Raw genomic sequence first — 26847 nt, 5'->3', positions numbered from 1 at the left:
AAATGCAAACTGAACCCCGGGCGGACCAGCCATATGCGCCACCGGAAGACCCCCGCAAGAGGGCGGCAGTGGAAGCTACACTGACCAGACTTCTGGCCCTCGAAGCCATAACCCCGGTACCTACACGGGAAATAAATACTGGACATTACTCCTTCTACTTTATCATACCCAAGAAAGAGGGTACATTCAGGCCCATCCTGGACCTCAAGTCTGTCAACCGACACCTAAGGATCCCACGCTTCCGCACGGAAACCCTACGATCGGTCATACGCGCAATACAGCCAGGAGAGTTCCTCACATCCCTGGACCTGTCGGAGGCCTACTTACACATCCCAATTCATCAGGAACACCAGCGCTACGTACGCTTCAAGGTCCTGAATCGTCACTACCAGTTCCGGGCACTACCCTTCGGGTTAGCCACGGCACCCCGGACGTTCACCAAGGTAATAGTAGTGGTGGCGGCAACAATCAGGAAGGAAGGAATCCTCGTTCATCCTTACCTGGACGATTGGCTGATCAGAGCAAAATCACCGGAGGAAAGACACCAAGCAACCAGCAGAGTCATAACCCTACTGGAAAGCCTAGGATGGGCAGTCAACACAAACAAGAGCTCCCTACAGCCCTTGCAGTCGCTGGAATACCTAGGAGTCCGATTCGACCCCAAGGAAGACAAGGTCAGCCTGACCCCCACGAGGAGATCAAAGCTGTGGGACCGGCTCCAGACCTTGCTGAGCGCCTCTCGTCCCACAGCATGGGATTACCTGCAAGTCCTCGGCCTAATGGCATCCACACTGGAAGTGGTGCCATGGGCGCAAGCCCACATGAGGCCCCTGCAACGATCACTTTTATCACGGTGGAGTCCATGGTCCCAGAACTACACTGTACGTCTACCACTACCGGGCAGAGTCCGGACCCAGCTACAGTGGTGGCTACAGACCAGGCACATGAGCCGGGGATCAAGACTATCCTCCCCAACCTGGACCCTGCTCACCACAGGTGCCGGTCTACACGGGTGGGGAGCGCACTGCGAAGAGTTAACCGCCCAAGGGCGATGGAACGAAGAAGAGGCGGGGTGGAACATCAACCGCCTAGAAGCACGGGCGGTCAGATTAGCCTGCCTGCGGTTCGCCCACAGACTTCGAGACAAAGCGGTCAGAGTGATGTCTGACAACGCCACGACGGTGGCCTACATCAACCGGCAGGGCGGGACCAGAAGCCAACAGGTGTCCTTAGAAATAGACCCTCTGTTGACTTGGGCGGAAGCAAATCTCCAGGACATCTCCGCCGTCCACGTCGCCGGGAAGGACAACACCATGGCAGACTTCCTCAGCAGGGAAAGTCTAAACCCAGGAGAATGGAAGCTGTCACCCACAGCCTTCAAGATGATAGTGAATCGGTGGGGGACTCAAGACATGGATCTTCTAGCAAACAGATCCAACGCTCAAGTATCCAGATACTTCAGCTGTAGGCGGGATCCGCGGTCCCAGGGGATCGACGCCCTGGTACAGACCTGGCCACCGGGGACCCTGCTATACGCCTTTCCGCCGTGGCCCTTGCTGGGCGCAATCATTCACAAGATTCAGCGGCACAGGGGGCTAGTCCTTCTGGTGGCCCTGGACTGGCCAAGAAAATCCTGGTACGCAGACATGAGAAGACTACTGGCAGGGAATCCACTACCCCTGCCTCCACACAGAGACCTGCTACAACAAGGTCCCATCCTCCACGAGGATCCAGCTCAATTCTCTCTTACGGTCTGGCCATTGAGAGGGCCCGCCTGAGAAAGAGGGGATACTCGGGGGCAGTAATAGATACCCTCCTCCGAGCACGCAAGTTCTCCACATCTCTAACATACATAAGGATCTGGAGAGTCTTTGAGGCCTGGTGCGAAGACCACAATGTCAAACCACACTCCTATAAAGTTCCTGTGATCCTGGAATTCTTACAGAATGGACTGCGGAAGGGTCTGTCCCTCAGCTCCATCAAGGTACAGGTGGCCGCATTGTCTTGCACGGCTCCAGGAGCGAGGACGACAGCATAGCCTCGCACCCAGATGTATCATGTTTCCTGAAAGGAGTCAAACACATTCGCCCACCACTAAAGTGGCCGGTACCTCTGTGGATCCTCAACCTCGTCTTGGAGTTCCTAGCGGGATCCGCCTTCAGACCCCTCCAAGGCCTGTCACTCCGTCTGTTAACCTTAAAGACTGTGTTCTTGCTGGCCGTGTGTTCGGCCCGCCGCATCTCAGAGCTACAGGCATTGTCCTGCTGTGAGCCATTCCTCAGACTCACCCCGGGGACCATTCAGCTATGCACGGTTCCCTCCTTCCTCCCCAAAGTGGTCTCTCACTTCCACTTTAACCAAATCATCTCACTACCTACGATGGACGGCTTGAAGAAGTTGGAAGAAGCCCATAGTCTGCGCCAACTGGACATCGGCAGACTCCTATCCAAATACCTGGAAATGTCGGAACCAGTACGAAAGACGGACCACCTTTTTGTCCTTCACAGCGGGAAGAAGCAAGGGGAAGCAGCCTCGCGGGCAACCATTGCCCGCTGGATCAAGGAAGTCATCAAGGCAGCCTACGTAGAACCACCACCTCTACAGGTCAAGGCCCATTCTACCAGGGCCCAGGCAGTTTCCTGGGCAGAAACTAGAATGCATTTGCTGAGATCTGCAGGGCGGCAACGTGGTCCTCCATCCATACCTTCTCCAGATTCTACCGTCTGGATGTTCAGGCTCGGGAGGACACGGCATTTGCAAGGGCAATCCTAAATGGACCACGGGCAGCCTCCCACCCAGTTCGGGAGTAGCTTTTATACATCCCATTGGTCCTGAGTCCATCTGCTACACGCTAGGAAATGGAGAAATTACTTACCTGATAATTTCGTTTTCCTTAGTGTAGACAGATGGACTCAGCAGCCCACCCTCGGCTGCCGTGATACATGGTCCTTCAACGAATCAAGGGTAAGCCATGCTTTCATTTACCTAGGGCATCCACCCTGCCGGGTGTCGACGCTTTCCGGTTGAGCTCACTGGCGGTCTCCAGCTATAGTCGATCAACCAGTTCAAGTTGATAAAGTTATTCAAGTTTTTAACATTCTAACAGTTATCTAAGTTAACCATATTAAGTTAATCAATCAGTCAGTCACACATATATCCACAATGCTTTGCAAGGAAGAATACTGAAGAGCTGCACTTCCTGCAGGGGTATATGTACTAGGGGCTGACGTCAGATTGAAATCTGATCAGTCTCCAACTGCTAACAGGAGTACACTATACCCATTGGTCCTGAGTCCATCTGCCTACACCAAGGAAAACGAAATTATCAGGTAAGTAATTTCTCCAATGCCTCTGTATCGCTCCATGGTGAGACCGCACCTTGAATCCTGTGTACAATTCTGGTCGCCACATCTCAAAAAATATATAGTTGCGATGGAGAAGGTTCAGAGAAGGGCGACCAAAATGATAAAGGGAATGGAACAGCTCCCCTATGAGGAAAGACTAAAGAGGTTAAGACTTTTCAGCTTGGAGAAGAGACTGCTGAGGGGGGATAGGATAGAGGTGTTTTAAAATCATGAGAGGTCTAGATCGGGTAAATGTGAATCGGTTATTTACTCTTTCAGATAATAAAAAGACTAGGGGGCATTCCATGAAGTTAGCATGTGGCACATTTAAAACTAATAGGAGAAAGTTCTTTCTCACTCAACGCACAATTAAACTCTGAAATTTGTTGCCAGAGGATGCAGTTAGTGTAGCTGTGTTTAAAAAAGGATTGGATAAGTTCTTGGAGGAGAAGTCCATTACCTGCTATTAATTAAGTTGACTTAAAAAATAGCCACTGCTATTACTAGCAACAGTAACATGGAATACACTTAGTTTTTGGGTACTTGCCAGGTTCTTATGGCCTGGATTGGCCACTGTTGGAAACAGGATGCTGGGCTTGATGGCCCTTGGTCTGACCCAGTATGGCATGTTCTTATGTTAAATGATCCTTGGGCCAACTAGATGAGGTGTGTTGCAAGCAGATTAATAAAATATTAGAAAAGATTTGAATAATGAGAGCTTATGCTGAAACTGCATTGAATCAGTGAAAGAGTGCAGAAGAGCATTAGTTTGACATTAGGTGGCTGGGGATATTTCTTTTAGCGATTTTGGGAAAGATTTTTAGAATAGAAATGTGATCAGGAAGCAAGAAGTGTGCTTGAGAGAACAAAATCCCAGAAGAGTTCCAGCTGTGGCTTGTTTGCTGCAGCAGCCACTGCTCAGGCAAGACAGGGTAGACAAACAGCTGGGCAAATCATCTGTTGCAGAGCGGGTATCATTGCGCTCCCTTCCTCTCCCAACATAGAAACATGACAGCAGAAAAAGACCATACGGCCTATAATCCCTATCACTCCTTTAGAGATCCCCCTGTGATTATCCCATGCTTTCCGAATTCAGATACTGTCCTTGTTTACACTGCTTCTACTGGGAGGCTGCTCCATGCATCCACCACCCTCTCGGTAAAGAAATATTTCTTTTGATTACTCCTTAGTATGACGACTCCTCATTCCAGAGTCCCTGTCTTCTATGAATTAATATCTTAGAGGTCACTTAAATGTCTCTATCATTTCTCTCCTAGCCTGCCTTTCATCTTGGATGTATCTTTAGATCTTTAAGTCTAGGACCTCCCCCAGCTCCATCTGCTGGCTACCATTTCCTAGCTATTGTTGAAGCTCAGGAGAATCAGCAGCTTGAGGAGTAGTTTCAGGACAGTTTGGTTATTCTTTTCCTCTGTCACGGGACACGTGCATCATTCTGGTTGGAATAGCCTCCTAAATGCTGAAGACTCGCCTGCTGCCTTTGTCCCAAATTAAAGAATTCAGTCAAATTTGTCTGACAGAATCTTTCCTTTGTGAAACCATTTTGTCTGGTGTCCTTTTAATCTACTTGTTTCAAGGTACTACACTATATTTATTTTGTTTGTTTAGCTTTTCCCACTACTAAAGTCAGACTGATGGCGCCATCAATCTGCCTTATCCTTGTTCCTATCTACTAGTGAGGGGTGCAGTCAGCACTTTCTGGTCATGGTTAGGCCTCGCACTTCAAGAAGGATTTGGCGTAATTGTTGAAAGTCCAGAGGAAAGCAACAGAAATGGTGACAATGAGTGTCAGAAAATATGGAGTTATGCTAGTAAGGTCCCCGATATCTCCTATAACTTTGACAGTTAGATCTCCCCATTAGAATCAGAAACAATGCTGGGGACGAGGGACTGTTGGACAGACTCAATGTGGCATTTTTTATGTTCTCATATTCTTTCTGTATAAATTGCTCTCAGTAAGTCACTTCTCCATTGCAAAATAGACCCTTTTATGACAGTGGCTATTTGGGGAAAAAAACCTGAATATCTGCTGCTGCTCAAACAAGGGAAGCCCAGAAGACTAGGAAAGAATTGACTCCATATTATTGTAAAAAGCTTTGTAGTAACACTTTTTTGTGTAGAAATAAGGGACAACAAAAACTGTAGGGGATACCTTTTTATTGGATAACTTGTTACATGAGTGATGAGCTCTCTAGAGACAGATTGAATGTCGGTATATAGAAATAAATAAATAAATAGAGGCTGGCTCTTGAAAGCTTGTCACAGATGATTTCTATCCAGAATAGGCCTTTCCCTCAAATCCACCCCTCTTTAAGCATCACTTGCATTTTCTATGCATTCCTCATATTGAGGCCACAGTTGTTTTGATCTTCTCTTCATAACTGCTCTTTGTTACCCCCTCCCAGTTCTTGTCTTCCTTGTTATCATGTAATTTCCAAGCTTAATTTGTTTAATTTGTTGTATGTAAACCGGTATGATGTCCCAACTAATACTGGTATATAAATAAATAAATGATTGTTAGTCCAATAAAAAGGTCTCCCCTACAATTTTTGTTGACTCATTTCTAAGTATTCAAGTGGACTAATATGACCACCAGAACACTTTGCTCAATTTTTTTATATGCAAAACTAATTTTATTTCCTTTATTTTGCAGGAAAAATGGAAATTGCTTCCTGCCTTCTTAAAGGTAAAGTTACAATGAGCATTTACTTTTTTTTTTGTATGTCTAACCTAGGCATGGCAATTTGTGTTAGATGCACAAATTTAAACTTTTATCTTGTGAGAGCCTACAACATAGCAGCCATAACTGTAGGTAAGTTAATACAAGAATTACTTTCATATTGTAGAGCCTGATACATGAGACAAAAATCTAAAGTTGGTGCCAGTCATCTGGGCAAATAAACATTCCCAGCAATTAAATTGAATAGTATGGTGTGATGTTTTTTTAGCAACACTCTACAAACCAGGGTTCAAATCCCTTTGCCTCTCCTTGTGACCTTGGGCAAGTCACTTTACCCTCCAATGCCTCAGGTATAAACTTAGGGGGTCATTTTCTAAGCCTTTTCGCGTATGATAGCTTTCCGGGGCGGCGCGGAGGCGGTGGTATCTTCGCTGGTGGCGATAAGGTAAGTTACGTTTATTGTCGCCAGTAGCGTGCCCAATAGCACCACCTTTCACTATTGGCCATTTTCTAAGCCTTTTCGCGTATGATAGCTTTCCGGGGGCGGCGCGGAGGCGGTGGTATCTTCGCTGGTGGCGATAAGGTAAGTTACGTTATTGTCGCCAGTAGCGCGCCCAATAGCACCACCTTTCACTATTGGCCATTTTCTAAGCCTTTTCGCGTATGATAGCTTTCCGGGGGCGGCGCGGAGGCGGTGGTATCTTCGCTGGTGGCGATAAGGTAAGTTACGTTATTGTCGCCAGTAGCGCGCCCAATAGCACCACCTTTCACTATTGGCCATTTTCTAAGCCTTTTCGCGTATGATAGCTTTCCGGGGGCGGCGCGGAGGCGGTGGTATCTTCGCTGGTGGCGATAAGGTAAGTTACGTTTTTGTCGCCAGTAGCGTGCCCAATAGCACCACCTTTCACTATTGGCCATTTTCTAAGCCTTTTCGCGTATGATAGCTTTCCGGGGGCGGCGCGGAGGCGGTGGTATCTTCGCTGGTGGCGATAAGGTAAGTTACGTTATTGTCGCCAGTAGCGCGCCCAATAGCACCACCTTTCACTATTGGCCATTTTCTAAGCCTTTTCGCGTATGATAGCTTTCCGGGGGCGGCGCGGAGGCGGTGGTATCTTCGCTGGTGGCGATAAGGTAAGTTACGTTTTTGTCGCCAGTAGCGTGCCCAATAGCACCACCTTTCACTATTGGCCATTTTCTAAGCCTTTTCGCGTATGATAGCTTTCCGGGGGCGGCGCGGAGGCGGTGGTATCTTCGCTGGTGGCGATAAGGTAAGTTACGTTATTGTCGCCAGTAGCGCGCCCAATAGCACCACCTTTCACTATTGGGTGTGAAAGCCGGCAGCGAAAACACCGTGGTGGTGCGATGGCTGCCAGGTTTCCTAGGCCCCCCCCCCCCGTTACTGCTGGATTGTGAGCCCTCTGGGGACAGGGAAATATCCCCAGTACCTGAATGTAATCCACTTTGAAGTGCAGAAAAGCAGAATATAACTCAAATAAAATAAAGGCAGGAATACCAAAGGAACCCACCTCCTTTTTTGCCTTTTTGATGACAAATGAAGAAACCTGGTGAGCATAGTTGGAGAAATTTTTATTTGTTTGTTTGTTTTTATTGGAGGATATCACTTCGGGTTACATTATAACTAGTGGAGTAGTAAGAGCAAGATGTCTTACCATTGATACATTGTTACATGGTAACATTATAGCAGGTCCAAAAGCACAAAAGGCACCACCTATACCACTTGAAAATCGCTTGTGGCGCGCAAAGAGACTTAAATGTATGGGTAAAGAGAAAACTTTTTCTTAAAGTAAAAGCCGCATCTGCAAGCCTGACAACGTGTTCAACCTAACCAGGTGGAACCGTCCGGTCTCTTCTTCATTTGCGGCTCTTACCCGGCTGTGAAGCCTGATAATAGCTGTTGTGGGCTGTTAAGCCTGAAAGAAACTTTTTTGTGACTTGAATGTCTTTGTATTTGTAACAGTGATAACAGGTATTTATAAATTGTAACCAATGTCCCGTTTATGTGTATAAACAAACAAACAAACAATCTCCCCGACAGCGTCCGGTGTTTCACTGTGCAACTTGCACCTTCATCAGGGGTAAAACACCTTTGAAACAAGGAGGAAGCCAACAAATACAATCAACTTATGTTACGGGACAGGAAAAAATTATCACTTAACTTGTGTTATCGCAGCGCCAACCTCCTCTAAACCGGACACCAGGTCTCTCAGTAGTGAATTCTTAATAAAGCTCGCATCACAGCTCCTCTGGTCACACAGACAGGCCGATATAGTAAAGCGCGGCCGCGGTTACCCTGTTTCTAACCCGCTTTCTACCCACAATTTGGCCGTGTAAGTCTAACCCGCGATTCACTATCCGTTTTTACCAATCCTTACCGCTTCTTTAAATCGACGCGTATCCCTTTCCGCCCGCAGCATGTATATGAGATGTAAACGATCGGATTAGCTATTCCCTCCCATACAGTAACGTGCGGCCCGATTATCCCCTTTTTAACCAACTGTTTTGCCGCGTCTTTAACCCGCTAATTTACCGCCTACCCTGACCCTGGTATTAGAGGGATGTGACAGCAATAGGCAGGCTCCGGTCAAATAAGTGGAGCAAGCGAGTAACATGGTGTGGCCTGGTTCTCCTACGCTCGGGCATCGGGGATTGCCAGTCCTCTCTTTCCTCCTCCCCCCTCCTCCCGAAGCAAGGCGCAGGGCGAAAATTGACTCGACATGTTATTAAAGCAAATAGAAATTGTAACAAAAGTAAACTTACTGCTTGCTTCCAGCAGCCCCAGTCCTCTCTCCCCTCCTCCCGAGGCGCCCACCGCGGCTCCCCTGCCTCCCGGGGGCAGCCGGCGGCGAAAGCGGCTTCCAGCAGCCCCAGTCCTCTCTCCCCTCCTCCAGAGGCGCCCACCGCGGCTCCCCTGCCTCCCGGGGGCAGCCGGCGGCGAAAGCGGCTTCCAGCAGCCCCAGTCCTCTCTCCCTCCTCCCGAGGCGCCCACCGTGGCTCCCCCTGCCTCCCGGGGGCAGCCGGCGGCGAAAGCGGCTTCCAGCAGCCCCAGTCCTCTCTCCCCTCCTCCCGAGGCGCCCACCGTGGCTCCCCTGCCTCCCGGGAGCAGCCGGCGGCGAAAGCGGCTTCCAGCAGCCCCAGTCCTCTCTCCCCTCCTCCCGAGGCGCCCACCGCGGCTCCCCTGCCTCCCGGGGGCAGCCGGCGGCGAAAGCGGCTTCCAGCAGCCCCAGTCCTCTCTCCCCTCCTCCAGAGGCGCCCACCGCGGCTCCCCTGCCTCCCGGGGGCAGCCGGCGGCGAAAGCGGCTTCCAGCAGCCCCAGTCCTCTCTCCCTCCTCCCGAGGCGCCCACCGTGGCTCCCCCTGCCTCCCGGGGGCAGCCGGCGGCGAAAGCGGCTTCCAGCAGCCCCAGTCCTCTCTCCCCTCCTCCCGAGGCGCCCACCGTGGCTCCCCTGCCTCCCGGGGGCAGCCGGCGGCGAAAGCGGCTTCCAGCAGCCCCAGTCCTCTCTCCCCTCCTCCCGAGGCGCCCACCGTGGCTCCCCTGCCTCCCGGGGGCAGCCGGCGGCGAAAGCGGCTTCCAGCAGCCCCTCCGGTGAAGGCGCATGGGCGCACGCCGTGACCTCGGACATCCATCAGGGCGCACAGGTCACGGCGTGCGTTCATGCACCTTCACCGGCGGGGCTGCTGGAAGCCGCTTTCGCCGCCGGCTGCCCCCGGGAGGCAGGGGAGCCACGGTGGGCGCCTCGGGAGGAGGGGAGAGAGGACTGGGGCTGCTGGAAGCCGCTTTCGCCGCCGGCTGCCCCCGGGAGGCAGGGGAGCCACGGTGGGCGCCTCGGGAGGAGGGGAGAGAGGACTGGGGCTGCTGGAAGCAAGCAGTAAGTTTACTTTTGTTACAACTTCTATTTGCTTTAACATGTCGAGTCGATTTTCACCCTGCGCCTTGCTTCGGGATGGGGGGAGAGAGGACTGGCAATCCCCGATGCCTGAGCATAGGAGAACCATCCACTTCCTGGTACCTTTCATTTGAAATGACATTTGGACGCGCTTTGGATGCGGCTTGCATTTGCATGCCATTTAAATACTGTATCGAGCGGTATGTGATCCGAACTGTGCGCGCGGCAAACGAGCGGGCGCCCGGCACTGCCGCACTTTTTCTTATGTGTTCTTACTGTATCGGCCTGACTGTTTGGAGAAAGCTCACAGTTTCAAGTCTTTACGTGTCTGTGTTTTGAAACAGCTTTTTCCCTCCTGGCGTGGGGGAGATTTCAATGGAGCTTTCTTACAAGAGGAATAGCGGTGGATACATTTCCTCGATACTGTACACCCAAATGGTCTAAATTCTGCCTTAGAGTTGCAAGTCTTTCTAGGAGACCTTTTTGTTGACACAGTAACCATAACGATTGAACGTCATCACGTTTCAGTTCACGCAGGCTATTTAATCATTCTACTCTCCTGCAATCGGTCTTTGTCCCTCGTTTATGAATACACTACTGAGAGACCTGGTGTCTGGTTTAGAGGAGGTTGGCGCTGCGAAGTGATGATTTTTTACCTGTCCCGTAACATAAGTTGTTTTTGTTGGCTTCCTCCTTGTTTCAAAGGTGTTTTACCCCTGATGAAGCTGCAAGTTGCGCAGTGAAACACCGGACGCTGTCGGGGAGATTGTTTGTTTATACACATAAACGGGACATTGCCTTCTGAAAATCCAAGTATACTATATCTACCAGTTCACCTTTATCCACATGTTTATTAACTCCTTCAAAAAGGTGAAGCATATTTGTGAGGCAAGACTTGCCTTGGGTAAAGCCATGCTGATTTTGTTCCATTAAACCATGTCTTTCTATATGTTCTGTGATTTTGATGTTTAGAACACTTTCCACTATTTTTCCTGGCACTGAAGTCAGGCTAACCGGTCTGTAATTTCCTGGATCGCCCCTGGAGCCCTTTTTAAATATTGGGGTTACATTAGCTATCCTCCAGTCTTCAGGTACAATGGATGATTTTAATGATAAGTTACAAATTTTTACTAATAGGTCTGAAATTTCATTTTTTAGTTCCTTCAGAACTCTGGGGTGTATACCATCCGGTCCAGGTGATTTACTACTCTTCAGTTTGTCAATCAGGCCTACCACATCTTCTAGGTTCACCGTGATTTGATTCAGTCCATCTGAATCATTACCCATGAAAACCTTCTCCATTACGGGTACCTCCCCAACATCCTCTTCAGTAAACACCGAAGCAAAGAAATCATTTAATCTTTCCGCGATGGCCTTATCTTCTCTAAGTGCCCCTTTAACTCCTCGATCATCTAACGGTCCAACTGACTAACATCCTGCTTGTCCTAGGAGAAATGGAAAGTAGGGAGAATGTCTGCACAAGAAGTTTTAAAGCCAAATCATTTTATTATTACTCAAGGGAAAAATCATTATTATCTAAATAAATGCAGGCTGTATTACCGGAAAGCTGAAAGAAAATAACTAGCCATGTTGTGGAAAGAAGAGAGTATTCCTCTGCTAAATTACAGAGATTCAGATATTGGGATGTTAAGAACAGAATGTATACATGAGAGGGACCAAAAGGCTCATCTGCATACTGCTCCCAGCATCCACTGGGAGTCCAGAGGTCACTGCAAGTGAACCAGGGATTGAATTCCACAGCCCCAGTTTCCAGAAGCCTCACACCCTTTGCAGTAGAAGAGGACCGGAAGCACACGCCATTAGGTGCGCGAATCTCAAACCCTTCAATCCTCAATTTAATGGTGGTTAAAGAGGATTGGTAAGTATAGCTTTGGGAAATCTTTGGACTTATAAAAGTTTGGAGAAAGGTGAAAAAGTGGGATATATTCTTTAAGGTTTGTGTGTGTCTGGGTAATTAGAATTAACTATCTCTGGCTTGCTTGGGTCTGTTTTTCCCACCCACTCAACCCTTGATTTTTAGGCAAGAGACACTGTCTCATTAAAAATCATCCAGGTTCTTACCTAAATCAGCCCTTATTGAACGTTTAATCATCCCCTTGCAAAACACTAGCTGATTAATTATTAAATACACCTGTAAATTTAAAGTACTCTAATTCCAACTCCCTTAGTATCCTATACTTAATTAGGAACTCAATAAAATTAAGATGAAGGCAGCAGTCCAGCAGCAGGGGGGGCTTTCCAGTCTTTTGCATGGAGTGTCACATGTATGATTTTTTACCTGCCGTTGAGAGATTGTATGTGTGTACTCTGTGTAAAGAGCTCCTGGCTCTCAGGGAACGAGTCTGATCTCTGGAGACTAGAGTAGAGTAGCAGATTTGGAGGAGCTGATGAGGCAGACAGAGGTACATTGATGAGACCTTCAGGGACATAGTAGCCAAGTCCCAAATCCATTCTGGAAGCCCCAGTGTTACCTTGGATCAGAAAGGTCTCCCAGTAGGAGAACATCACCCTGGTGTAGCAAGAAGTGATCCTGTAGCAAGGACCTGCTCTCCAGGTGATGCATTGTCCTTTCGCACTGAGGATATCTCCCCAGGGCCTACTGCCCAGGAGGGAAGGGTTAGGCCGGCCGTCATAGTTTGTGATTCGATTATTAGAAATATAGATAGCTTGGGTGGCTGGTGGGTGTGAGGACCGCCTGGTAACTTGCCTGCCTGGTGCAAAGGTGGCGGACCTCACACGTCACCTAGATCGGATTATAGACATTGCTGGGGAGGAGCTGGCTGTTGTGGTACATGTGGGCACCAACGACATAGGAAATGTGGGAGGAAGTTCTGGAGCCAAATTTAGGATTTTAGTTAGAAAAATGAAATCCAGAACCTCCATGGTGACATTCTCTGAAATGCTTCCTGTTCCCTGTACGTACCTGGATCAGTGCAGACCGTGGGTTATGTCCCCAATCCAGCAGATGGAGTCAGCCAAAGCTTTGAGGGGGCGTCACCATAAGTAGAACTACCCCCTCTGCAGGAGTTCAGTATTTTCTGACTCCAGCAGATGCGAGTAGGGAATTTGGAGTGCTCCCAATTCAGTCTTTGCTTCTGACTTTATCTTTGTCTTGTTTTCTTGGGCGACTGCCTATTGTAATTGAATCAAGTTTGTTTAAAAAAAAAAAAAAAAAAAAAAGAGTAATTAAGGGGTTCAATTTTGGGGAGCCGTGGCTTACCCTCTGTGTGTGTCCTTTCCTTTTCTGTTCCACGGACGGGATAAGTCCTATCGATTGAAGTTTTATTGTGGTTCTTTTCTTCTTTGCAGATCCCCAAACACCTCTGGTGCCTCGCGGATGCCGGTAGTGCCGGCCTCTCCGCGTTTGCGATCCTGACCGCGGCCATCTTGGGCGCCTCGTGGGCTGCTCGGGAAGGCAGGCAGGCAGGCATTTTTCCGGCGGGTAGTGCGGCCAGGAGGGCCCCCCCGCGGCATTTTTTTTTTTTGTTCGGCGGGCAGTGCAGGCCATCGGGCCCCCCCGCAGCGGCGGCGTTTCGGCTCGCGGGACCCTGAGGGCTCCTTTTTGATTTTTGTTTTGCGGCTCATTTTTTCGCGGTTTTCACGTTGTCCCGATGCCGCGGCCGACTCGCTGCGCGGCCTGCGGCGAACCGGGGTCCCGCATTTCTCGTGAGGGCATCTGTGCCCGGTGCCTTCCCGGGGGGGAAGGCACCTCACAGCCCGTCGCCGATTTTTCCTTCCTAGCCCCTCTGCCCGGACGCCGTGGGCGGGCCCCTCCCCCAGTCCTGGCGGGAACGGCGGCCATCTTGAACGCCCGGCGCCCCGAGGAACCTCAGGAGAGGCTGAATGGCAGAGAGTCGGATTCGGATTCGCCCCTGGCCTTGCGGCCGGAGCAAGGTCCGCAGGGGCAGGAGTCCACGGATGTGCCTCCCGCCAGGGCCCCCTCGGCGAGACCGGGGTTTTCCCCGGAGTTTGTCCTGCTTATGCACACGGCATACCTGCAGGGTCTGGATGCGCCGATGGAACTCCCCCCTGCCATGCTATGTCGGACCTCGCCTTCGGCTCAGGCCCCCCCCCGTTGCGGCGGGAGCGGGGGCCCCTCGTGTTCCCGCCCGTGCCCGGACTTCGCCAGGGGCGATGGGAGCGGCGCCGGACCCATTGGACCTTGACCCTGACTTTACAGATCTGGGACAGGGGGACGCCACGACGGAGGGGGACGATCCGCGGACGCTGCGCCTCTTCCAGAGGGAAGAGCTGGATGAGCTCATACCACGCATCATTCAGGAACTGGATCTGGATCCACCGCCGGACCCACCCGCCCCAGTTGCGCCTGCGGTGGTCACATCCTCGAAGAAAGGAGACCCGGTCCAGGCAGCCCTGCGCCCGAGAGCGCGGGCTTTTCCCATTCACGAATCGTTCCTGCAGCTCCTCACGAGAGAATGGGATACCCCTGAAGCTTCGCTGAAGGTGGGTCGTGCCATGGAACGGCTGTACCCGCTACCGCAAGATTTCCTGGATCTCATTAAGGTCCCGAGAGTTGACTCCGCAGTCTCGGCGGTTACGAAGAGGACGACAATCCCGGTGACAGGAGGCACGGCCTTGCGGGATACGCAAGATCGCAAATTGGAGATCTTCCTGAAGAGAGTCTTCGAGGTCTCCGCGCTGGGTATGAGAGCGGCGATGTGCAGTTCCCTCGCCCAGCGGGCAAGCCTCTTGTGGGTTCAACAACTTCTCACCTCCCAGGATCTGCCTGCGGCGGAGGCTGCCCAGGCGGACAGATTAGAGGCTGCAGTGGCGTACGGGGCGGATGCCTCGTATGACCTGTTTCGCGTCCTGGCAAGGTCTATGGTCTCGGTGGTGGCGGCCAGACGGCTGCTGTGGCTTCGCAACTGGGCGGCAGATACGTCTTCCAAATCGAGTCTGGGCTCCCTGCCTTTCAGGGGTAAGTTCCTCTTTGGGGAGGATCTGGATCAGCTCATCAAGTCTCTGGGGGAAAATGCGGTTCACCGCCTTCCGGAGGATAGATATCGCCCTTCCCGGGCGTTTGCCTCGTCCCGGACTAGAGCCAGAGCGCAACGGCGTTACAGGACCTACAGGCCGGGGGGCTCCAGGCCGGCCGCTTCCAGGCCCCAGCCCTGGTCGCGCTCCTTTCGCGGCCGCAGACCCGCGCGCACCGCTCTCGGGGCAGGAAACCCCTCCCCCAAGTCCTCGCAATGATGCCAGGTTCGCCCACTCCGCCGTCCCCAGGATCGGGGGACGGCTGAAGTTCTTCTACAGGGAGTGGGCGCGGATTACCTCAGACCAGTGGGTCTTGGACACCGTACGGCACGGTTACGCATTGGAATTTGTTCGACCACCGAAGAGTCGTTTCATATTTTCCCCCTGCGGCTCGGATCTCAAGCGGCGAGCGGTGCAGTCAACGCTGGACAGGCTTCAGGAGATAGGCGCTATTGCGCCCGTGCCCTTCGGAGAGGTGGGCTTGGGCCACTATTCCATCTACTTCGTTGTGCCAAAGAAGGACGGATCGTTTCGGCCCATTCTGGACCTCAAGGAGGTCAACAAGTCCCTCCGAGTGCTCCGCTTTCGCATGAAAACGCTGCGGTCGGTGATCGCAGCGGTGCATCGGGGGGAGTTCCTTGCCTCCCTGGACCTCACGGAGGCTTACTTACACATCCCCATCCGCCCGGATCATCATCGTCTCCTTCGATTCAAGATCCTGGACCAGCACTTCCAGTTCATAGCCCTGCCGTTCGGGCTAGCGACGGCACCACGCACCTTCACCAAGATCATGATAGTCGTGGCTGCGGCTCTCCGGAGGGAGGGCATCCTGGTTCATCCATATCTAGACGATTGGCTTATTCGCGCGAAGTCGTTCGCCCAAGGCCAAGCAGCGGTGTCCAGGGTGTTACAGTTCCTGCGTTCCCTGGGATGGGTAGTGAATTTTTCCAAGAGCTCCCTCGTGCCCTCACAGCGTTTGGACTTCTTGGGGGTGACCTTCGACACCCGATTGGGCAAGGTCTTCCTGCGGCAGGACAAGGCGCTCTCTTTGCGGGATCACATACTACGGTTCTCTGCGTTACCGGAGCCTACCTCCTGGGACTACCTGCAGCTCCTGGGGGTGATGGGTTCCACCATCGACATGGTCCCCTGGGCGTTTGCGCACTTCCGGCCCTTACAGTGGGCGCTCCTCTCCCGTTGGAAGCCGGTCTCGCAGGACTACCAGATGATCCTTCCGCTCCCTCAGAAGGCCAGGGACAGTCTGGGCTGGTGGCTGGATCCGGCGAATCTAGCCCGAGGCGTGTCCCTCGACTTACCGGATTGGGTGGTGGTAACCACCGATGCCAGTCTAACGGGCTGGGGCGCGGTCTGCGATCGCAGCGCCACGCAAGGAACGTGGTCGGCGGTGGAGGCGACATGGTCCATCAACCGTCTGGAGACCAGGGCGGTCAGGCTCGCCCTGCGGCACTTTCTCCCGCTCCTTCGAAACCGGGAAGTCAGAGTGCTATCGGACAACGCGACCACCGTGGCCTACATCAATCGCCAAGGAGGCACGCGCAGTCCACAGGTCGCGCTGGAAGCAGCGCTGCTCATGCAATGGGCGGAGCGTCATCTCGTCCGGCTGGCAGCGTCACACATCGCAGGAGTGGACAATGTTCAAGCGGACTTCCTCAGTCGCCAGCTGCTGGACCCCGGGGAGTGGTCTCTGTCCGACGAGGCGATGCAACTCCTCGTCCATCGGTGGGGGGCCCCCCACCTAGACCTGATGGCATCCGCTCTAAACGCCAAGGCTCCCCGCTGCTTCAGTCGGCGAAGAGAACACGGTGCGGAGGGGGTGGACGCCCTGGCGCGCCCATGGCCGACACATCTTCTGCTCTACGCTTTTCCACCGTGGCCCTTAGTGGGACGGATGCTCCGCAGAATAGAAGAACATCAGGGGGCTGTGATTTTCGTCGCCCCGGAATGGCCCAGGCGACCCTGGTTCGCGGACCTGCTGCAGCTGGTGGTCGACGGCCCGATCAGGCTGGGGCACCTCCCCTTCCTCCTACACCAGGGCCCGGTATTTTTCGAGCAGGCAGAACTCTTCTGTCTTGCGGCCTGGCTTTTGAGAGGCGACGCCTCCGGCGCAGGGGGTACCCGGAGGCAGTAATATCCACGCTGCTGCGGGCGCGCAAGACGTCCACGTCGGTGGCCTACGTTCGAGTCTGGAAGGTGTTCGAACTGTGGTGTGCCAGCCAGGACACCAGTCCCACAACGGCTTCGATCCCTCAAATCCTTCAGTTCCTTCAAGCCGGGGTGGACAAGGGGCTAGCCTATAACTCGTTGAGAGTTCAAGTGGCCGCCCTCGGTTCGCTGTTGCGTGATGGGGGATCTCTCCTGCGGCACACGGACGTTGCTCGGTTCCTCAAGGGTGTCAAACATCTACGGCCTCCACTATGGGATCCTTGTCCCTCCTGGAGTCTCAACTTGGTGCTCCGCGCCCTGTCGGGGCCTCCGTTCGAGCCTCTGCGCAGCTCGACGCTTAAGGATCTCACCCTCAAGGCGGTATTCCTGGTGGCAATCTGTTCCGCTCGTCGCATATCGGAGCTACAGGCTCTGTCGTGCAGGGAGCCCTACCTTCGCTTCTCCGACTCTGGAGTTTCGATCCGCACCGTCCCTTCCTTCCTACCGAAGGTGGTGTCGGCTTTCCATGTGAACCAGACGGTGGAGTTGCCGTCCTTCTCCTCCTCCGAGCCGAAGTCTCTCCGACTCTTGGATGTCCAACGCACGCTGCGTTTCTATCTGGAGGCTACCAACGAGTTCCGGACGTCCGACCATCTGTTTGTCCTTTGGTCCGGTCCGAAGAAAGGTTCCCAGGCCTCCAAGACGACCATTGCGAGATGGCTGAAGGCGAGTATTGCCGCTTCCTACGTTGGGGCGGGGCGGACGCCTCCGCCCGGCATTGTAGCGCATTCTACACGTTCTCAGGCGGCCTCCTGGGCGGAGGTTCGCTCGGTCTCTCCCCAGGAGATCTGTAGGGCGGCTACCTGGAAGTCGTTGCACACGTTCGCTAGGCATTATCGCCTACACCTCGCTTCTCCAGCCACGGGACATTTTGGTGAGCAGGTTCTCCGAGCAGGTCTCGCAGGACCCCACCCGATTTAGGGAAGCTTGGGTACATCCCACGGTCTGGACTGATCCAGGTACGTACAGGGAAAAGAAAATTATTACTTACCTGCTAATTTTCGTTCCTGTAGTACCATGGATCAGTCCAGACGCCCTCCACATTTGGGTTCTAATCCTGCTCCACCTTACTCAAGGGAACGGTAATGGTATCTGTCCTTCACCACTTTCAGTTTTTCACTGTTGTCCCAGCTCCTCACAAGTTGACTTACTGTCTTTGTAGCCTCCTACACGTTGTAGGACGCTCACTGTTTGTTTGTTACTACGGTTACACGGCTGTTTGTTGCCGATTTTCCATAAACTTGATTCAATGAGGGGGTTCGGTTTTTCTACTCGGGCTTTGATATACTCGATACTGAACTCCTGCAGAGGGGGTAGTTCTACTTATGGTGACGCCCCCTCAAAGCTTTGGCTGACTCCATCTGCTGGATTGGGGACATAATCCACGGTCTGGACTGATCCATGGTACTACAGGAACGAAAATTAGCAGGTAAGTAATAATTTTCTTTTCCACACGCAGGCAGGCAGAGCTCCAGAGTTTCAATGCGTGGATGAGACGAAGAGGGATTCAATTTTGTAAGGAACTGGGGAAACCCCAATATTTAAAAAGGGCTCCAGGGGCGATCCGGGAAACTACAGACCGGTTAGCCTGACTTCAGTGCCAGGAAAAATAGTGGAAAGTGTTCTAAACATCAAAATCACAGAACATATAGAAAGACATGGTTTAATGGAACAAAATCAGCATGGCTTTACCCAAGGCAAGTCTTGCCTCACAAATATGCTTCACCTTTTTGAAGGAGTTAATAAACATGTGGATAAAGGTGACCTGGTAGATATAGTATACTTGGATTTTCAGAAGGCATTTGACAAAGTTCCTCATGAGAGGCTTCTAGGAAAAGTAAAAAGTCATGGGATAGGTGGCGATGTCCTTTCGTGGATTGCAAACTGGCTAAAAGACAGGAAACAGAGTAGGATTAAATGGACAATTTTCTCAGTGGAAGGGAGAGGACGGTGGAGTGCCTCAGGGATCTGTATTGGGACCCTTACTTTTCAATATATTTATAAATGATGGGAAAGAAATACGATGAGTGAGATAATCAAATCTGCAGATGACACAAAATTGTTCAGAGTATTTAAATCACAAGCAGATTGTGATAAATTGCAGGAAGACTTTGTGAGACTGGAAAATTGGGCATCCAATTGGCAGATGAAATTTAATGTGGATAAGTGCAAGGTGATGCATATAGGGAAAAATAACCCATGCTATAATTACACAATGTTGGGTTCCATATTAGGTGCTACAACCCAAGAAAGAGATCTAGGCGTCATAGTGGATAACACATTGAAATCGTCGGTACAGTGTGCTGCGGCAGTCAAAAAAGCAAACAGAATGTTGGGAATTATTAGAAAGGGAATGGTGAATAAATCGGAAAATGTCATAATGCCTCTGTATCGCTCCATGGTGAGGCTGCACCTTGAATACTGTGTACAATTCTGGTCGCCGCATCTCAAAAAATATATATTTGCGATGGAGAAGGTACAGAGAAGGGCTACCAAAATGATAAAGGGGATGGAACAGCTCCCCTATGAGGAAAGGCTGAAGAGGTTAGGGATGTTCAGCTTGGAGAAGAGACGGCTGAGGGGGGATATGATAGAGATGTTTAAAATCATGAGAGGTCTAGAACGGGTAGATGTGAATCGGTTATTTACTCTTTCGGATAGTAGAAAGACTAGGGAGCACTCCATGAAGTTAGCATGGGGCACATTTAAAACTAATCGGAGAAAGTTCTTTTTTACTCAACGCACAATTAAACTCTGGAATTTGTTGCCAGAGGATGTGGTTAGTGCAGTTAGTATAGCTGTGTTTAAAAAAGGATTGGATAAGTTCTTGGAAGAGACGTCCATTACCTGCTATTAAGTTCACTTAGAGAATAGCCACTGCCATTAGCAATGGTTACATGGAATAGACTTAGTGTTTGGGTACTTGCCAGGTTCTTATGGCCTGGATTGGCCACTTTTGGAAACAGGATGCTGGGCTCGATGGACCCTTGGTCTGACCCAGTATGGCATTTTCTTATGTTCTTATGTAAATTTAATATGGACAAGTGCAAAAGGATGCACTTAGGGAAGAGTAATCCAAATTATAGCTACACATTGCAAGGTTCCACATTAGGAGTCAAAACTCAGGAAAAGGATCTAGGTGTCGTCACTGATTAATATTTTGAAATCTTCTGCTCAGTGTGCAGCAGCAGCCAAGAAAGCAAATAGAATGCTAGAGATTATTAGGAAAGAAATGGAGAATAAAACAGAGAATATCATAATGTCTCTGTATCACTCCATGGTGCAACCTCATCTTCAGTATTATGTGCAGTTCTGGTCACCACATCTCAACAAAGATATAGCAGAATTAGAAAAAGAACAGAGAAAAAGAACAGAGAAGGGTGACCAAAATGATAGAAGATGGAACAATTCCCCTATGAGGAAAGGTTAAAGAGGTTAGGGCTCTTCAGCTTGGAGAAGAGATGGCTGAGGTGAGATATGATAAGAGGTTTATAAAATGATTGGAATGGAACGTGTAAACTTTAGATCAGTTTACTCCTTCCAAAAGTACAAAGACTAGGGAACACACAATGAAGTTACTAGGTAATATATTTAAAACTAATAAGAAAATTTTTTTTTTTTCTAGACTTCATTTCCAGAGGAAGTGGTGAAAGCTATTAGTGTAGTTGTGTTTAAAAATAGGTTGGACAAGTTCCTGGAGGAAAAATCCATAAACCATTATTAAGGTGGAGCTTTTCGAGGGATAAGTTCTTTGGAATCTATTTACCCCTTAGGATCCTGCCAGGTACTTGTGATTTGGATTGGCCATTGTTGAAAACAGGATGCTGGGCTTGATGGACTCTTGGTCTGACCCAGTGTGGAATGTTCTTATGTTCTTAAGAAGATGAGCGCTGTTTATCTTGTCCAGAAGGCTCTCAGATTAGAAGCCAGACAATTACCATACCAACTAGTTATGATTGAATCTGCTCTCAAGAGAGCCAAGAGGCAGAGGACTCATTCCTTGGTGCCCTGGGGAAGGAGTCTCAGACTCTGGACATTCTTGGGAGCTATGTTGAATGTCTGCATAGCCTCTTAATGGCTCTTCGTGGGCTAGTATATGTGGGACTTGTTGAAGCACATGCAGGAGGTAGCCAGGCAGCTGCCTCAAAAGCAGCAGGATACCCTCCAGGCACTGGTGGACAAGGGAGTGGAATGCAGAAACAGTCCGATAGACCTTTAATCATTTTAAGGTGGCATCAAAAGTCTCTGCCATGGAGACTGGTGCGTGCAGACTTAACTGGTTATGGGCCTTGGACTCCCTTCCTGAGGTCCAGGAAAGACTCGTGAATGTGCCTTTTTACTGGAGAGATTCTCTTCAGAGAGAAGGTGAACGATGCAGTGGCACACATCCGTGAAAACACTGCAATACTGCAGCAGCTCTCCCCTGCCGCTCCAGACCTGCCCTGAATATAGAAGACACATTATCTACCTGCATGTAGCCGGATAACTTTATGTAAGTATATTCAGTGGGCCGTTTATCCAGCTGAATATACAGGACACATTATCTAGCTGCATGTAGCCGGATAACTTTATGTAAGTATATTCAGTGGGCCGTTTATCCAGCTGAATATACAGGACACATTATCTACCTGCATGTAGCCGGGTAACTTTATGTAAGTATATTCAGTGGGCCGTTTATCCAGCTGAATATACAGGACACATTATCTACCTGCATGTAGCCGGATAACTTTATGTAAGTATATTCAGTGGGCCGTTTATCCAGCTGAATATAGAGGACACATTATCTAGCTGCATGTAGCCGGATAACTTTATGTAAGTATATTCAGTGGGCCGTTTATCCAGCTGAATATACAGGACACATTATCTAGCTGCATGTAGCCGGATAACTTTATGTAAGTATATTCAGTGGGCCGTTTATCCAGCTGAATATACAGGACACATTATCTACCTGCATGTAGCCGGATAACTTTATGTAAGTATATTCAGTGGGCCGTTTATCCAGCTGAATATACAGGACACATTATCTACCTGCATGTAGCCGGATAACTTTATGTAAGTATATTCAGTGGGCCGTTTATCCAGCTGAATATACAGGACACATTATCTAGCTGCATGTAGCCGGGTAACTTTATGTAAGTATATTCAGTGGGCCGTTTATCCAGCTGAATATACAGGACACATTATCTACCTGCATGTAGCCGGATAACTTTATGTAAGTATATTCAGTGGGCCGTTTATCCAGCTGAATATACAGGACACATTATCTACCTGCATGTAGCCGGATAACTTTATGTAAGTATATTCAGTGGGCCGTTTATCCAGCTGAATATACAGGACACATTATCTACCTGCATGTAGCCGGATAACTTTATGTAAGTATATTCAGTGGGCCGTTTATCCAGCTGAATATACAGGACACATTATCTAGCTGCATGTAGCCGGATAACTTTATGTAAGTATATTCAGTGGGCCGTTTATCCAGCTGAATATACAGGACACATTATCTAGCTGCATGTAGCCGGATAACTTTATGTAAGTATATTCAGTGGGCCGTTTATCCAGCTGAATATACAGGACACATTATCTAGCTGCATGTAGCCGGATAACTTTATGTAAGTATATTCAGTGGGCCGTTTATCCAGCTGAATATACAGGACACATCTAGCTGCATGTAGCCGGATAACTTTATGTAAGTATATTCAGTGTGCCGTTTATCCAGCTGAATATACAGGACACATTATCTAGCTGCATGTAGCCGGATAACTTTATGTAAGTATATTCAGTGGGCCGTTTATCCAGCTGAATATACAGGACACATTATCTAGCTGCATGTAGCCGGATAACTTTATGTAAGTATATTCAGTGGGCCGTTTATCCAGCTGAATATACAGGACACATTATCTAGCTGCATGTAGCCGGATAACTTTATGTAAGTATATTCAGTGGGCCGTTTATCCAGCTGAATATACAGGACACATTATCCGGATAACTTGTCCTGTACCCGCTTTACTGAATATGGACCTGAGCATGTTAAGATCTGGTCTTTTACACTTCCTGAGAACAGAATACCCATTGATGTTGGATGCTAAATTCTTATCCTTGCACTTGCTTTTGTTTGTGTCCAGGTAAAAGGGCTTGTGAAGCAGCACATAGATTCATTCAACTATTTCATCAATGTCGAGGTACTGTATGCTTTGAGTAAATCCTGATTATCCTGCAGTGCATTGTAGTGCAACAATACCTCATCACTAAGTATGCCTTACTTTTCAGATCAAGAAAATCATGAAAGCCAACGAGAAGGTGACAAGTGATGCTGATCCCATGTGGTATTTAAAGTAAGCAGGACAAAATCTTCCATTATAAGTGCTATCATGTTTCAAAGTGAACACCGTATGAGGATAAACTTGATGACACATGATCCCTCCTAAAAAATATACCCAGTGTTATGGGTAGAGCTGAACATAAACTGTCTGGGTTGTTGGGATATTGTGATTAATGCAATACACATAAACTGTTTAATGTGCCATCATAGTGTGATTTAACACTCCTTCATGCTGTGTTTGTTGTGTTTTCAGCAGAAAAACATCTTAAAAATTACTCTTGTATACACTTTCTCATTTCAGATTTAGATGTTTCCCTGACTTTTCTACAGTTGTTACAAAACTTCCAGATCTCGAGTGCAGGTTGTCAGTTATGATGCATATGGGGGTCTGGCATCCAGAGTCAATTCTGATTGCTTGTAGGGCATAGTGCACACTCACCAGCAACTTTAAAAGGGTGTACCATACACCACCAGCTTCAAATGCCATCCCCCCCCCCCCCCCCACCCCCACCAGTTCCTACTTCTTGGCTTTCTCTGTGCTCCCTCCAAGTCCCATTCTTCTTTTGCCCCAACTGTGCATCTCTTCCCTCCTGTAGTGAAAACTCCTATTTGAACTGTGAGGACCTGTATCTATGGAGGCACGCATGGTTTAAGTGTGCTGTTAGAACTGTGTGACCCTGTGCATTTCTAAAAGCAGATGTTTGAACCATGCAGGGCTCCATAGATACGGAGCCCTACAATTCAAACAGGCTGCAGGAAGGAGGAGCCACTCATAAGAACATCAGAACATGCCATACTGGGTCAGACCTAGGGTCCATCAAGCCCAGCATCCTGTTTCCAACAGTGGCCAATCCAGGCCATAAGAACCCAAAAACTAAGTCTATTCCATGTTACCATTGCTAATGGCAGTGGCTATTCTCTAAGTGAACTTAATAGCCCTGGGTAAATCCATGCTGATTTTGTTCCATTAAACCATGTCTTTCTATATGTTCTGTGATTTTAATGTTTAGAACACTTTCCACTATTTTTCCTGGCACTGAAGTCAGGCTAACCGGTCTGTAGTTTCCTGGATCTCCCCTGGAGCCCTTTTTAAATATTGGGGTTACATTTGCTATCCCTCCAGTCTTCAGGTACAATGGATGATTTTAATGATAAGTTACAAATTTTTACTAATAGGTCTGAAATTTCATTTTTTAGTTCCTTCAGAACTCTGGGGTGTATACCATCCGGTCCAGGTGATTTACTACTCTTCAGTTTATCAATCAGGCCTACCACATCTTCTAGGTTCACCGTGATTTGGTTCAGTCCATCTGAATCATTACCCATGAAAACCTCCTTCGGAACGGGTATCTCCCCAACATACTCTTTAGTAAACACCGAAGCAAAGAAATCATTTAATCTTTCTGCGATGGCCTTACCTTCTCTAAGTGCCCCTTTAACCCCTCAATCATCTAACGTCCAACTGACTCCCTCACATGCTTTCTGCTTCGAATATATTTAGAAAAGCTTTTACTGTGAGTTTTTGCCTCTACGGCCAACTTCTTTTCAAATTCTCTCTTAGCCTGTCTTATCAATGTCTTACATTTAACTTGCCAACGCTTATGCATTATCCTATATTCTTCTATTGGATCCTTCTTCCAATTTTTGAATGAAGATCTTTGGCTAAAATAGCTTCTTTCACCTCCCCTTTTAACCATGCCGGTAATCGTTTTGCCGCCTTTCCACCTTTTTTAATGTGTGGAATACATCTGGACTGTGCTTCTAGGATGGTATTTTTTAACAATGACCACGCCTCTTGCACACTTTTTACCTTTTCTAGCTGCTCCTTTCAGTTTATTTTCTTACAGTTTTTCTCATTTTATCAAAGTTTCCTTTTTGAAAATTTAACACGAGAGCCATGGATTTGCTTACTGTCCCCCTTCCGGTCATTAATTCAAATTTGATCATATTATGATCACTATTGCCAAGCGGCCCCACTACCGTTACCTCTCTCACCAAATCCTGTGCTCCACTGAGAATTAGATCTAAAATTGCTCCCTCTCTCGTCAGTTCCTGAACCAATTGCTCCATAAAGCTATCATTTATTCCATCCAGGAACGTTAGCTCTCTAGCGTGTCCCGATGATACATTTACCCAGTCTATATGTGGCAGAATTCGAGAACACTTTTGTGTATTCTGCTGACGCTTTTCAAAATGTCACACTATGGCTTCGCTATATTGATGACATCTTTTTACTATGGGGAGGTACAGAGGTCCAATTGTTCATGTTTATTGATTATCTTAATGCATGTAACCCGCATCTGCAGTTTAATTTTTGTGTTCACCGTTCTCAGATTGCCTTTTTAGATGTGCTGGTATCAGTTGAGGATGATCGTTTTTTGACCACTATTTTCCGTAAAGCAACTGACCGTAACACTTTGTTATCCTTTCAAAGTTGCCACCCGAGTGCTCTTCGCAAAAACATCCCGACAGGTCAATTTTTTAGGCTGCGCAGATTATGCACCACCCATAGGGAATTTTTAGGTAAAGCTCACGAGATGTCATCTCGCTTTGTGGCAAGAGGATACCCTAGAACTGTGGTCAAAAAAGCGATGAAACGCGCGTTATATACCAACAGGGATCTATTATTTACTCCTTCTCAACATGCTGATTCACCAGTGACCAATTTTATTTTACCTTTCTCGACCCTGAGTCGGCCCATTACCCATATGATTCGGAGACACTGGGAGGCCTTATCTTTGAATACGCTGTTTATTGATCCTTTACGGTTTACTTTCCGGCGTGGTAAAAATCTACGTGATAAATTGATTCACGCAGATCTCCCAGCGTCTCCGGTTCCTGTTAGTGAGCCAGGCCATTATCCCTGTGGTCATTGCACAGTGTGCACATACACCAAAATTACCACTAGTGTGAGGCACCCAACCACTGGTAAACAGTTTCAATTACGTTTTCACTCTGACTGTACTACATCAGGTGTAGTCTACATGCTTTCCTGTCCTTGTCCTTTATTATATGTCGGTAAAACTGCCCGAATGGTAAAAACCCGGATTATAGAGCATTGCTCTAATATCCGTTTGCAACGAGTAAAGGAACCCTTAGTTGATCACTGGCTTAAAAAATCTCATTCACTCTCAGACCTCTCATTCTGTGTTATCGAGGTTGTTCCACGTCCCGCTCGAGGGGGTAATTATTCTGAGGTATTAGGCAGGATTGAACAACGGTGGATCTTTACCCTGGATACAGTATCTCCGAAAGGTTTAAACCGTGAGATTGAATGGTTTTTTATTTTTCTGAGATACATTGTCTAGCAGGGTAGGCTGATCCTGGTTCTGCTCTGGCG

The 26847-nt window shown here is 49.0% G+C and overlaps 1 protein-coding gene across 3 annotated transcripts in view; it reads left to right on the top strand.

Annotated features, from left to right (window-relative positions):
• The window catches only part of POLR3B (RNA polymerase III subunit B), a 527519-nt gene that overhangs the window by 13400 nt on the left and 487272 nt on the right, over positions 1 to 26847 (top strand). For all 3 annotated transcript variants that reach the window (XR_003856035.1, XM_029597388.1, XM_029597387.1), the window contains exons 2-4: positions 6016 to 6048; positions 23311 to 23367; positions 23456 to 23520. Coding sequence is in view for 2 of the 3 variants with exons in the window: in XM_029597388.1 (XP_029453248.1) it covers positions 6016 to 6048; positions 23311 to 23367; positions 23456 to 23520 (155 nt within the window). In the remaining variant the exon portion in view is untranslated. The remainder of the gene's footprint in view (positions 1 to 6015; positions 6049 to 23310; positions 23368 to 23455; positions 23521 to 26847) is intronic.

Source organism: Rhinatrema bivittatum, chromosome 4, assembly GCF_901001135.1.
Source record: "Rhinatrema bivittatum chromosome 4, aRhiBiv1.1, whole genome shotgun sequence".
Lineage (NCBI taxonomy): Eukaryota > Metazoa > Chordata > Amphibia > Gymnophiona > Rhinatrematidae > Rhinatrema > Rhinatrema bivittatum.
This window is presented reverse-complemented; position numbering and strand designations above follow the sequence as displayed.